This window comes from Gasterosteus aculeatus, chromosome 18 (genome assembly GCF_964276395.1).
Source record: "Gasterosteus aculeatus chromosome 18, fGasAcu3.hap1.1, whole genome shotgun sequence".
NCBI classification, from domain to species: Eukaryota; Metazoa; Chordata; class Actinopteri; order Perciformes; family Gasterosteidae; genus Gasterosteus; species Gasterosteus aculeatus.
Window position 1 is genome coordinate 1,716,229 of NC_135706.1, and position 12,179 is coordinate 1,728,407.

Consider the following 12,179-nt stretch of genomic DNA (forward strand, 5'->3'; position numbering starts at 1 on the left):
CACCTCATGACCCATGGGAGTCATGTGACTTTGTGGGCCTCTGACCCCAGCTTTGGCTGTATGCATAGTAAACATGACAGCGTCAGTCTTTTCTTAAGGGACAGTCATCCTCTTTTTTGTGAGTAATTGATCTTTTTTTTTTTTATCTTTTTCATAATTGAACATTTAAGCTGCTAAATTGATATTACACTCCGAAAGTGGAAATTAGCAAACTAATGGAGGCTAGTTGCTGTTTGTTACTTTATAATTCTTTTTAAGTGAATTTGTTGTATCACCACCACAAAAAAATTCAAAACCAAAGAAATTTGGTCAAAACCCACTTTAAAACGCTTGGTTAAGTGATTGATGATTCCAACTAAACAATTTGCTTGAGTGAAAGTGAACATTGTGAAGACAAAGACCAAAGCCAATTGTGCATTTTTGCGAAAACACCAGACTCACATGGTTTAATATTTTTTCGGGGGGATATTGAACAATGAATAATGATTCATGGAAAATGTTGTGACAAATCCGACACAGCGTTTAGGAGAAATGGGCAAAAATGTGTTTTGGGCAAAATTCCAAATGGCAGAAAATCTAATTAGGTGCATTTAAATACCATGATTGACTTTTTTGAAGAGAATGTCCAAGAGTACATGTGTGCCAAATTTCTATCAATTGGGCATCGGGGAGGGGCGGACTGGCCTTTTGTGGTACTCTCCACATTTCTAGGGGGCGCTATGGAGACATTTGTTTATACCGAGGAACCTAAGAATTTGTTTTGCAGCGGTCTCCTTAGTGAAAGTCCTGTGATTGTCCCAATTATCCTTACCTAAGGGGACTTTTTACCACTTTCCTGAGCTAAACACACTTTAAAAGCATCTCCGAACATTTTGCCTTGCATAGGTTCAAGTCTCCTAAAGAAACTAATCACCGCCTGGTGTGTTGTGGAACAAAGTGTATGCGTTTGACACACAGGGAATAAAAACAGGTTCTAATTAAGGAGTCATAATTCATGGCGTGAGTTTAATTAACTTAAATTGTTAATTCATGGGCTAATTTAAATAGTTATTTAACGTTGGCAGTGCACAGGGCCAAGTCATTGATTCCATCTGCCACCTGTGTGTGGTTGTCCTTGGTTTAGGTTAGTCTGGATAGACAGACTTTCATTAGACAAGCTTGGGGATAAGTTATCAAGGCATGTTGACACTTGCATCGCACAGGATTATTGCAAATAAAAGGCAATTACCAGACTCGTATATAATATCATTGGCAATATGCTGTCAGATAGTGATACTTGAATCCATTGCACCCCACGTCCTGCTTCTGGGACAAAGACTGGTCAGCTGTCTCTATGAATATACACTTAACTACAGATCACAAATTAATCAAAAAGTGGGAAGCTTTTTGTTCATTCAAAATCATGAAAATCAACAACTTGTATTCATTTGTTTCTCTGTAAGTCCACTCACAGACTCTGTAGATTTTTTGGAAAAAGTGAATACTAAAGTTGGACTATGTTTAGCCAGGCTAAGCTAATAGCTAAAGTGCAGCTTTTGTAGCACACTCACTTTAAATTCATTTCAAAAACAGTTTCTCCTAAATGTTTAAATATATAAAATTATCTACAAGAGGAGTGTCCTATTATATATGTCCGAATGTGCTATTAAACAACAGCTTTAAAGCTGGAGTGCTGAATCGGTGTAACGCGATGAAACCGCTTCGGCTGCATCTAAAGGCCTCAAATCACCGGAGGACAGCGAAGAGGAGACGGCTGCTCCCTCGTCGATAATTATCCAGCTAATTAAAAAGAGCCGGGGTTAGTGGTCCTACAGCAGGCCAGGCCCAACACATATTCCATCAAAACAGCGCTAATAAGGCCCTCCAAGGACACGGTGCCCCCCCTCCGGTGTACCGGTATATAGAGGTTTTTTTTTTACTGTGACTCAGTGGAATTAATAGATTTCCCTGATTAAATGCAAATGGCTGCACAGACGTGGTCTCAGGGAAAGGTGGGAAAGGCGGCAAAGGGGGGCCGGGAAAATGTCATGTACGGGATACAAGCGAGCAGCGGGGAGCATCTGTGGATCAGCCCTGACGGCGCGAGGAGGAGACATTCCTCACTGCGAAGAGGGGAGGACGAGGGAGGGAGGGAGGGAGAGAGAGAGAGAGAGGGAGAGAGAGAGTTGAGCAGAGCTCACACGTCGCACTATCAACTGGATCCATCTGAGGAAACATCTCGCGGGGAGTCCGGGCTTCTGCGCTGCGCGAGGAGGCTTCTAGACGCACGTTTTGACGGGCGGACGCACGCGGCCGGCCGGCATGGCCCGTGGGGAGCTGCTCGCCGTTCGGGTGGAGCGCGGAAGGGGAGAGGTGGGCGCCGCGCACACGCTACTGCCGCTTTCTGTCGCTCCTCGGGCGGCGTTGTTGAGTTAAAAAAAAAAAAAAGGTGGAGGAGCTCCGTAGTGAAGCTGGAGAACTAAACACACACACACACACACACACACACACACACACACACACACACACACACACACACAGAGAAAAAGTGCGGACGGACGCGCAGCCACAGCCGAGCGGACCCGTGCGGGCAGACATGCGGCTCCGTGGACGCAGCGGGTTGACGCGGAACGGAGCGGAGCGCCGCGCGGGGCGCGGGAGCGCGTGAAGGACGGAGGGAGAAGTTGAGCGCGTAGCGGGGTTTTTTAATGGATAAAGGCTCGCTGAAGGTACTGTGGATGTTTCTCTATAGCTCCGATATAGTTGGTTGTAGAAATAAATGTCGAAGAAATAACGTGGTTTTCAATTGAGTCGTTTAAAAAAAAAAAATGGCAAAATGACATTTTGAATACATTTTGATAAATGTTGCACACATGCAAGTAGCTCCAGTCGGGGAGTCAAGGACCGACATTTCCTCTTAAGACCTTCTTAAGGTGAATTAAAGCGGTTGGACAATGTATTTGTAGGTTAATTAGACGTTTCATGGAGTTTAGGATTACTGCACTACAAAGCTCCACATTTTTCACTTTTTCCTCTGTGTCAGTCTCAATGCACCGCACGGGTTTCAATTCTCCCTTTGAAATGATTCACTGAGGTGAACAGGCTTTGAAGCCCACCTGATCCGCCTCTTTATCGCCCCTTCAATACCCCCCTCCATTTTAAACTTTTAATTGCATTTCTGTCACTAAATCCACTTTTAATCGGATTGTGCCGGCCACATATCTCAGCGTTCATCTCGCGGTGAGAAACTGTGCTCCCTCGACTGGAAATTAAATCAAAATGAGAGAAAAAAAAAAGAAAAAGAGAGAAAAATCGGTCTGTTACTCCCTCGGATTGATCTTTCCATGTATCTGTGTCCATTTATGAGGTCCGGTGTTTTCCGCCACAGACCAACTAGATATCAGCAGCTGTTTACGGTTCTTATTCCGACTTTCGGTGACATTTATTTATGGAGCTATAATAATCGTGATGCTGCTGCCTTCTGCTGTTGATTCTGCTGCTGTGGCAGCACATTTTATCGCCCCATGTGGTCACCTGTACACCCCCCACGCTTATTTGATTAAATTTCAGCTCTTTCAATTTAGAAAAGTAGATCACAGATGTGTGTCGAAGAATGATTCTCCCTCTCTGCCAGTAGAGCCCGGCCAGACTCCATCTCATCAACAAGCAAGCAACGTGAAGAAGCAGGGCTGCCAAAGCAAATACATCCTTTACTGGCTTTTACTTAAAAAAAAAAACAAGATATAGTTTCCTGTGACATCTGCCAGACCTGCTGAATCTGAAATACCAAGTTATTTTCGGACCCAACTTGCTACTCGTGCTCTCTGCCGAACCCTGCAGGACTCACGTCCGCTCCGTGCTTAACATTCAACCCATGGTTCCCGGTACTGCGTGGCGCCCAACATCCAATAAGAGGGGGGGGGGGGGCACCGATGACAAGCAGTATCTTTCAATTATGTTGGGCAGGGGGATATTTGATGGGTCATAAAACTAGGGATGATAGATATGGGGGTCGACAGTAATCCAATGGCCTTGTGCTTTACCACAAGCCTCTCCATGCTGAAAAGCAGCCCGTATCGATCATTTTCTCCAGGTAGAGGGACTGAATTATTCTTCAACACCATTCCTTTTGACAGCCCATGTATGTCACCGAGGGCGAGAGGCAGAGCTGATATGCACGGCTCCTCCATTGCCTTTGCCGTGTAGTTCTTCTCTTGACGGCCTAAATTTTTGACTTTGGTGTGTTCAGGACTGCGCGTTGTAATGAGCTCCTCCTTTAGGGCACCAGCAGAACAATCGCCTCGGTTTACTGTGAGCCCACGTGTGTTTACTGGTACATCTCAAACTGCAGCGTTGTCCCTTGTACTCAGTCAAAATCATTTCTTTTCACCAGGAAATGTTCTGTGTATCCATGTTTGCGCGCAGACTTGATGTTATTAACCTTGTCTCTTTTTCCATGAAGCACCGTTGAAATATACTGTGAGACCTGTGAGAATCTGAGAGTGTGTGTCCTTGCAGAGCTCTATTTGCTCCTTTGATACAGCGGAATGGATAAAAGCCTTCTTTATGTCTCTGAAACCGGATGTGCAGGAGCTGTTCTGAATATTTATCAGATCGTTAGACGTTATCTTTTGAAATAGCCGTTGCATGATTTGTCATCGGCAGTGAACGGCGTGTTTTTTTTAAACTTTGCTTCGGGGAGAGCGAGGGATGGGAAGACAGTTGGTATGTGTGTGCATGTTTGTATGTCAAATAAAGAGACCCCCTCCCGTCGCCCCCCTTTTCTTCTCCACTTTGAACAGGCCCCCCCGCTAAATATACTAATTCAGCATTTTTTTGTTTGCTCACAGGTCTCTGAATGCAAATGTCAGCCCCCTTGGACTCTGCCCTGGTCGGGGGCCAGCAGTGCGTGAGGGACAGGCGAGTGGAGCCCGCGGTGGCTCTCTACTGCGTGGCTTCAAATTGGCCCCGGCTGAGCTCTGCATGGAGCGCGGAGTGAAGAGTCCTGCTATGGTCTGATGTCTCAGCATGGATGGAGTCAGTCAGAGGACTGGCCACCACTAATGAGACCATTGTTTTTCATCTGAGGACTAGCATTCACAGGATTACTCCCACATCCTTTTCCAGATAACTGCATCGTTACTTAACTTCCCCAGTTGGACTGTTGGTCGGTCGGGTTTTCGGTGGATATATACATCATCGCCTTTCTGATTTTCATATTTGTTTAATTCATTTTTTTCGTTCTTTTAAAAAAATATATTTTTGTTTTCCCTTTTGCCGTTTTGTTTTCCACTATGGAGTTTCTGCCTGGACCCTGGAATAAAGATTGGCCGTCATTCTTGCAATTTTGGTTGACTGTCATCCTAAGCCTCCAAATGCAAATCAGCCCGGGTGCCTCTTGCCCAGCAGAGTGTCGTTGTGACCAGCTCTTTGTGTACTGCAACGAACGCAGCCTGACGTCAGTGCCTCTTGGGATGAAGGAGGGTTTCAAGGTCCTCTTTCTACATAACAACCAGATAAACAATGCTGGCTTCCCTTTGGAACTTCATAATGTGGCCACTGTTGAGACGGTGTATCTCTACGGCAACCAGCTGGACGAGTTTCCCATCAACCTGCCTAAAAACACAAAGGTCCTGCATCTTCAGGAGAACAATATCCAGACCATCTCCAAAGCGGCCCTGGCCCAGCTGACTCGACTCGAGGAGCTGCACCTTGATGATAACTCAATCTCCACAGTGGGGGTGGAGGAAGGGGCCTTTAGGGAGGCCATAAGCCTCAAACTCCTCTTCCTCACCAAGAACCACTTAAGCAGTGTTCCCATTGGGCTTCCCGAGGACCTGAAAGAGCTGCGTTTGGATGAAAACCGCATCGCTCACATTGCAGAGGAGGCCTTTCAGAATGTGACACGTCTGCAGCGCCTCCTGCTGGACGGGAACCTACTGACGGACGAGGGCATCGCACCAGGGACCTTCCAGGACCTGGAAACCCTCCGTGAGCTAGCCCTGGCCCGCAACTCACTGACGTTCCCCCCTCCCCTCCTACCCAGCCAGTCACTGGTCAAACTGAGCCTGCAGGAGAACCAGATCAACCAGATCCCCGTGGCAGCCTTCGCTGACCTGATCAGGCTGGAAAGACTGGATATCTCCAACAACCAGCTTCAGACTCTGACACAGGGTGTGTTTGACGGCCTGTCAAGCCTTAGGCATCTCATGGTGCGCAATAACCCATGGCGTTGTGACTGTGCTGTGAAGTGGGTGGTGGTCTGGCTCAAGTCCTTGCCCTCCTCAATCAACGCCCGGGGGTTCGTTTGCCTGAGCCCAGACAAAGTGCGTGGCATGGCCATCAGAGAGCTCACGCTGGACATCATAGAGTGCCCCGTAGAAGCTGACCAGCCGCCCTGGCCCACCCTCCGCTCAACTCCCCCTCCCCCACCCACAACCACCCCCATCACCACCATGTCCTCCACCCTCATCACCACAACCATCCCTTACTACTTTGACTCTCCCTCCCCTCCCTCACCCCCAGTCCACAACAACCCCGCCGGGCCCCTGCCGCCTTACGAGGATCCGCTTCAGATCTCCTTCCACGTGGTCAACTCGACCAGCATCGAGGTGAGCTGGGCTTCCTACTTCACCGTCACAGCCTACAAGGTCACTTGGGTCAAAATGGGCCACAGCCAAATAGATGAAGGAATGCGAGAGAGGACGGTGAGTGGGGACCGCCGGCACATTAGCCTCACCAAACTGGAGCCCCGATCTGTGTATCGGATCTGCGTGCATGTGCTGGACACTCTTAACTCCTTCAGGCCCGGAGAGGATACTATATGCTCTGAGGCCAGGACCAAGGCGGTTGTGTCTACCAAACCTCCCGGCAGGGAGCAGGCTCCAAAGGAGAGCATCAACTCCACGTTGCTAATGGCTGGGATCATAGGCGGGGCGGTGCTCATCATCCTGGTTACGCTGCTCAGCCTGTTCTGCTGGCACATGCACAGGAAGAGCCGGTCGTCTTTGACCAAGTGGAAATACAACCGGGGCAGGAGAAAAGACGACTACGGCGAGGCAGGTACCAAGAAGGATAACTCCATTCTGGAAATGACTGAGACTAGTTTCCAGATAGTGGCACTGAACAATGAGCAGCTGCTCAAGGGAGATTTCCGCATCCAGCCCATCTACACACCCAACGGGGGCATCGGATTTAGAGACTGTCACCTCAGTAATAACAGCATAGCCTACTGCAAGAGCAGCAACGTGCCCAGTACAGAGTTCTGCCTCACGTGATGCAGCAGCAAATAGTTGGGCGGCATTCACTCACACACATCCTAGAAAACAACTTACTACATGCGTAAATGCACACACACACCGTTTGTGAAGACAACAACAACAAAAATATAAACATTCTAGTAAAATATAACTGTACTATATATATTTCCAAGTTTCTGTCTACGATGTAATTTATACTGTGGATAATAGTGTGGGATTCTCTGCTATCTTTTTTATTCTTAGAAAAAGAGATAAAAGTGTTTCTTTTTTTATAACCAGCAGGGTTTTGAAAGTTGTTTTAATGGTCAGTACTGTACATGAACATGGATTTGTACAATCCTGGAACCCTGTGTGTAGCTTTCGGACTGTCAAATGTTGGGGCACTTAAGAAGACTGGGATCCTTTGCTAACCACAGAAGCAAAAGAAGGCCTTTTTTGCTCTTTGGAACCTGGCGAGCCCTCCCGTCCAAAAGAACAGTAGTAAAGACAATACGGCACCGGAGAAATACAAACACCGCTGATTAGCTCGCCGTGGAAATACAGCACTCATTCATTGTTAAAAAGGACTGGAGTGCACTTTCTTATTAATGGAAGCAAGACAGGAAATGAGCAGAGGTGGCGACCTCATGTGAGGGGGAGTTTCATCGGTGCTGTTGAAAGGCCCCGCTTGAGATCTCCCAAAAGTGCCTTAACACTAAAAGCGTCTTTGTTTCCCTGGTTTACAGTTGAAACAAAGGTGGGCTTAGTACGGGAGACACTTTTTCTGGAAAACGATGTGTTGTTTTCAACACATGTTAGTGAGGAGTTATTAACACAAGTTTAAAAAAAAGGGTTGTTGTCCCCAATGAGGTGCATGGATGTTCTGAAGCTCGGATCCTTTTGAACAAATTCCCAAATTAGTTCTGCATCTTTTCTTCTTCCCTGTTTTGGTAAGTGAGGCCACAAGGGGGCAGTTTCCCCCAGTGTTGCGTGTGGGACAGGAACAGAGGGCAAGACAGACAGAGGGGGGGGGGACAAGCTTCATAGATCACTACCTCCACTATTCCCCTGGAGTCCATTACCCACACCACATTACTCACGCTCAAACAGCATTGTTTAGAGTATTCCTGCTCATCCGGCTACTTAATGATGTGCAATCATTTCAAACCAACAGTTTTCTGTGTTCAGTGGCTGAATGATATTCATTTTCTTCATATTGATTTTTGCCACTGTGGTCTGTCGCGAGGGGAAAGCCCCGGCCCCTCCCTGTGTGTGTGTGGTGAGTGTGATGCATTTATAGAAAGGACACATAATGACAATCCTACACACACTTATTTGGCCCGTGTCCCGGCATTCATTAGGCTCTGTGATAAATGAGGAAATCTCAACGTGATCCTCACAAAGCTGCACAGGGAGGGGGGGCTCGTCTAGCGTCTCATTGCTCACCCCTCTTGTAGACGTTTATGGAGCGTCACCTCAACAATGCACCCGCTCACTTTACATCGCGTCATCAGCCACACTGATGATCCTCACGCTATCTGCGCCATCGTGTCCTTTCTGTATCCTCTGTGGCGGCAGCTTTCTGCGTGCACTCTGCAGTGGGGTCCTCATTATGCCGTCTTCAGCAGACTATATTGGATACGACCAGATCTTATTTTGAGGGGCCAAGCTTAAAAGAAGTTCCCCACCCCCCGTTCCTCCTCTCATGGTCTACGACCAAAAAAAGGGAGAAAAATATGTGGACCCTGATTTTACTTGGCTGCATGGAGCTCACGCTGGGAGACGAGAATGTCTGTTAACTCACATGAAACCGGGCCGAACTATCTGGGCAAAGGGGTTTTTAAGGGCTTTTACTGGAAGCCACCAGTCAGCAGTCGGGACATGTCAAAAGCAGCGATCAGCATCCCCTAAGCTGTAGTTTGAGTTGGTCCCCTGACCTCCACAGCCCCCAATGTTCAACCAAGACGGCATTCTAGTCATTAAAAGGGAATCTGTGCACATCACGTTGGGTCACATAATGTCTTTATATGTTGTTTTCATCAAGACAACCAATTAGAAGATTGATATCGCCCTGTTTGTACGCTAGATATCAAGTTAATGATAGCAGCTTGTTTAGACAGGACACAGATTACTATCAAGGAAAATCTACCATAAAAGCACAGTGTCAATTTTACAACTTGTTTTTTTGTGTGTATTAAACAAACAAGAATATTTAAGATGTGCTGGATTTAGCAGGATAAGCGGTTTGACGATGGATGGGTGGATTTTGTTACTTTTAAACAGACATAGGCTTGCTGTTTTCTAGATACTGAGCCAACTGTCTGCTAATGTTAGCTTCATATTTAATTTACAGCCCTGTAATGTACAAAACATTTTTCCTTAAAGGGAAAAATATGTATTAGCCTAAAATAAGTAGATGCCACTTGTGCCGTACGAAGATCTTCTGTGGTTATCAAAGCATCTCTTTTTACTTTAACTCTTATTCTACTATTACCCACAGCTGACCACTCAGACACACTTCAACATCTACATAAATAGGATTTAGTCATTATTTCTTTGTTTGAGATGGGATCCCTATTTGAAGTTACGTGCTGATCAAACAGTGACGTTGGAGGGTGGGGGTGAGGGTGAGGGTGGCTCAAAGAGTTCCAGCATATCACATCCCCTCTCTCTCTCTGAATGTGTAACCGAGACCCAGCTGATGATATTTGCCTTACCTCTAATGCAGAGAGCGAATGACGGAGCGTTTAAGTGGGAGGAAGACAAGATGCGATGGGAGGAGACAGTAATTAGAAAGCACATTTGTCCAACTTTTTGCAGCGGTGGCGACTACAACACCAAGAACAACACCAAGCATGTACGCGCGGGAGCTTACGACAGGCTGTTCTTCCACATTTTAAGCAGGTGATTCAGTCAGCGGACATTACTCCTAATTCTCTTTTGGCTTTAATAAAGAATGCGGGGGGTGTGGGGGGCATGACCAATGGAATTACGCAAAACGTATCACAGAGTGCAAACGTCCGGTTATTCCGTTTTCAGGGGCAAATTAATTCATCTGAAAGCTCGTTGAAATGATCATGTTTTATCTCTCAGAGGTCAAATCAAAGAAAACACATAAGTGGTTAAGAACGTGTAAATTGGTCTTTTCTTCCTGCAGGCCCGAGCTTCTCTGCTAATATCCATCAGACAGAAACATCCATCAAAGGGGTTTTGCATGTACTGTATTTAGCTTCATTGCCTTTCTTTTTTTTTTCCATATTGGGCCTTGGACTTTTTTTGTGAAGCAATCAAAGGATTAGAGGGAGGACGCTTCAGACTTTCAGTGCATGTGAAACAGCCGTGGGGGGGTTTCTCCTCCCCATCAGGACGCTACAGTGTCACGTTAGCAGCCCACACCACGTTTTCTTAGGAACCAAAGTTAAATTTCTGTTCTCATGATGAAATATTGATGTTGTTCCATGTACGTGCCTTGAGGTTGAACTTACAATGTAAAGTCCTTGACAAACCTTTAAATGTTTTTGCACAAACTGTAAATACTTAAGTGAAGCCTTTTGAAAATAAAAGAGCCATTGGATTTGAGCGATCACTCTTTATTTGGTTTAGGAAGGTTTGTTCTCACGTCTTTTGTCTTTTACATGCGAATGTTGAGCGCTGGCAAGAAGTTGGGCTAAAGTCAAAGTAGATGAACGGTGAATGTTTTTTTGGGTGAGACACTAGTTATGCTGGACGAAAGATTTCTGCTGTACTGAACCAGGCTAAATTATCCCCTTTTTTCTATATGGCGAGCTTGAAACGTCTCATTTTAGCATTCTGGGGAAAATCCAGGACGTCCTCCTATTCGACTTGTAAGGCACAATTCAATCCCAGACCGGAATCTACTGGCAAAGCCCAACGTTTTCCCAACGACCACATCCCAATGTTGCCTCTGCAGCCTCCAGCCTGCTAAAAAACCCACATTAGCTTAATCCTAATTCACCCTGACAATTAACCACATGTATGCAGCTGGAACACATGAGGCTGTGCCACTCTGGTTTTTGGAATGGCAGATTTATGTTTCTCAAAAAATCCCCACTTTTTTGGAAGGCTTTGCCACTGAAATCCTCTCTCCCCTCCATTTGTTTTGTTTAACAAGCACCATGAAAGGTTTCATCTCGCCCCTTCTTATTTAGCACTCAACCACAATGTAAGGTTGTTTTAACTATTGGCTGGTTCCAAACCAGAGACTTGCCAAATCCTGTTGCGCCATTAAAAGTTTAACATTGGACATGTCGTACCTATTTTAGTTCATGCTTTAATGAACAGAAAATATTGTCTGTCATAGCTGGAATCACCGCTCACTCTGCCGCTTCAAGAAAAGCCAAACCTGTTGGCTTGCAAGACATGTGTGGTGCACCTTTGTGATGGTGGTTCTTGAGCCGTGGGCAGTATGTCCTAAGGTTGCACTGACTGGGTTGCGTTATTTCATAGTTTGTGGGTTAACAACACTCCAGATTCCCCAAACGCACAGGAACAAGTATGGAGACAGTTTGTTCTTTGTGTGTCCCCTTGGACAATGGCCTGTAACAATGAATTTGCTGCTGAATCTGAGCTGAGCTTCAGTTTAAAAGCAATCGATTCCTAAACAGGAAGTCACTGTAGGACACAAGTTGTAGCGCAGCTTCCAATAGTTACAGTGTTAAGTGGGAAAATGATGTATTAACATGTCCTGTTATTGTATTTCATTTCTGAGCGGATTAATGTGTTTCAAATCTATGCTAAAATATCTTGCGATTTAAGGACGGTGTTACGTTGATTTTTTTGACGTGCAACATAGAAACTTTCCAGCTTACATCATAATTAAACAGCATTGTATCAAGTTTCAGGTCAGATGTGTCATACGTGTTTTATACAACATCTTTTATTCTTCAATGCAAATGTGATATTAGCATCTAATGTTATCCGTTCACGCGGTTAGCATCTGGC

At 45.9% G+C, this 12,179-nt stretch overlaps 1 protein-coding gene across 3 annotated transcripts in view; it reads left to right on the forward strand.

Annotated features, from left to right (window-relative positions):
* flrt2 (fibronectin leucine rich transmembrane protein 2) overlaps positions 1–10,796 on the forward strand; it is a 56,388-nt gene extending 45,592 nt beyond the window's left edge. Inside the window, exons 1-2 of one of the 3 annotated variants that reach the window (XM_078093905.1) lie at positions 2,064–2,352; positions 4,830–10,796. In XM_078093905.1, coding sequence (XP_077950031.1) covers positions 5,274–7,256 — 1,983 coding nt within the window. In that variant the 5' untranslated portion in view covers positions 2,064–2,352; positions 4,830–5,273 and the 3' untranslated portion in view covers positions 7,257–10,796. Of the gene's footprint in view, positions 1–2,063; positions 2,709–4,829 lie in introns of those variants that run through there. The other 2 variants (XM_040160690.2, XM_040160691.2) reach the window with 2 other exon arrangements.
* Positions 10,797–12,179: the final 1,383 nt, after the last annotated feature.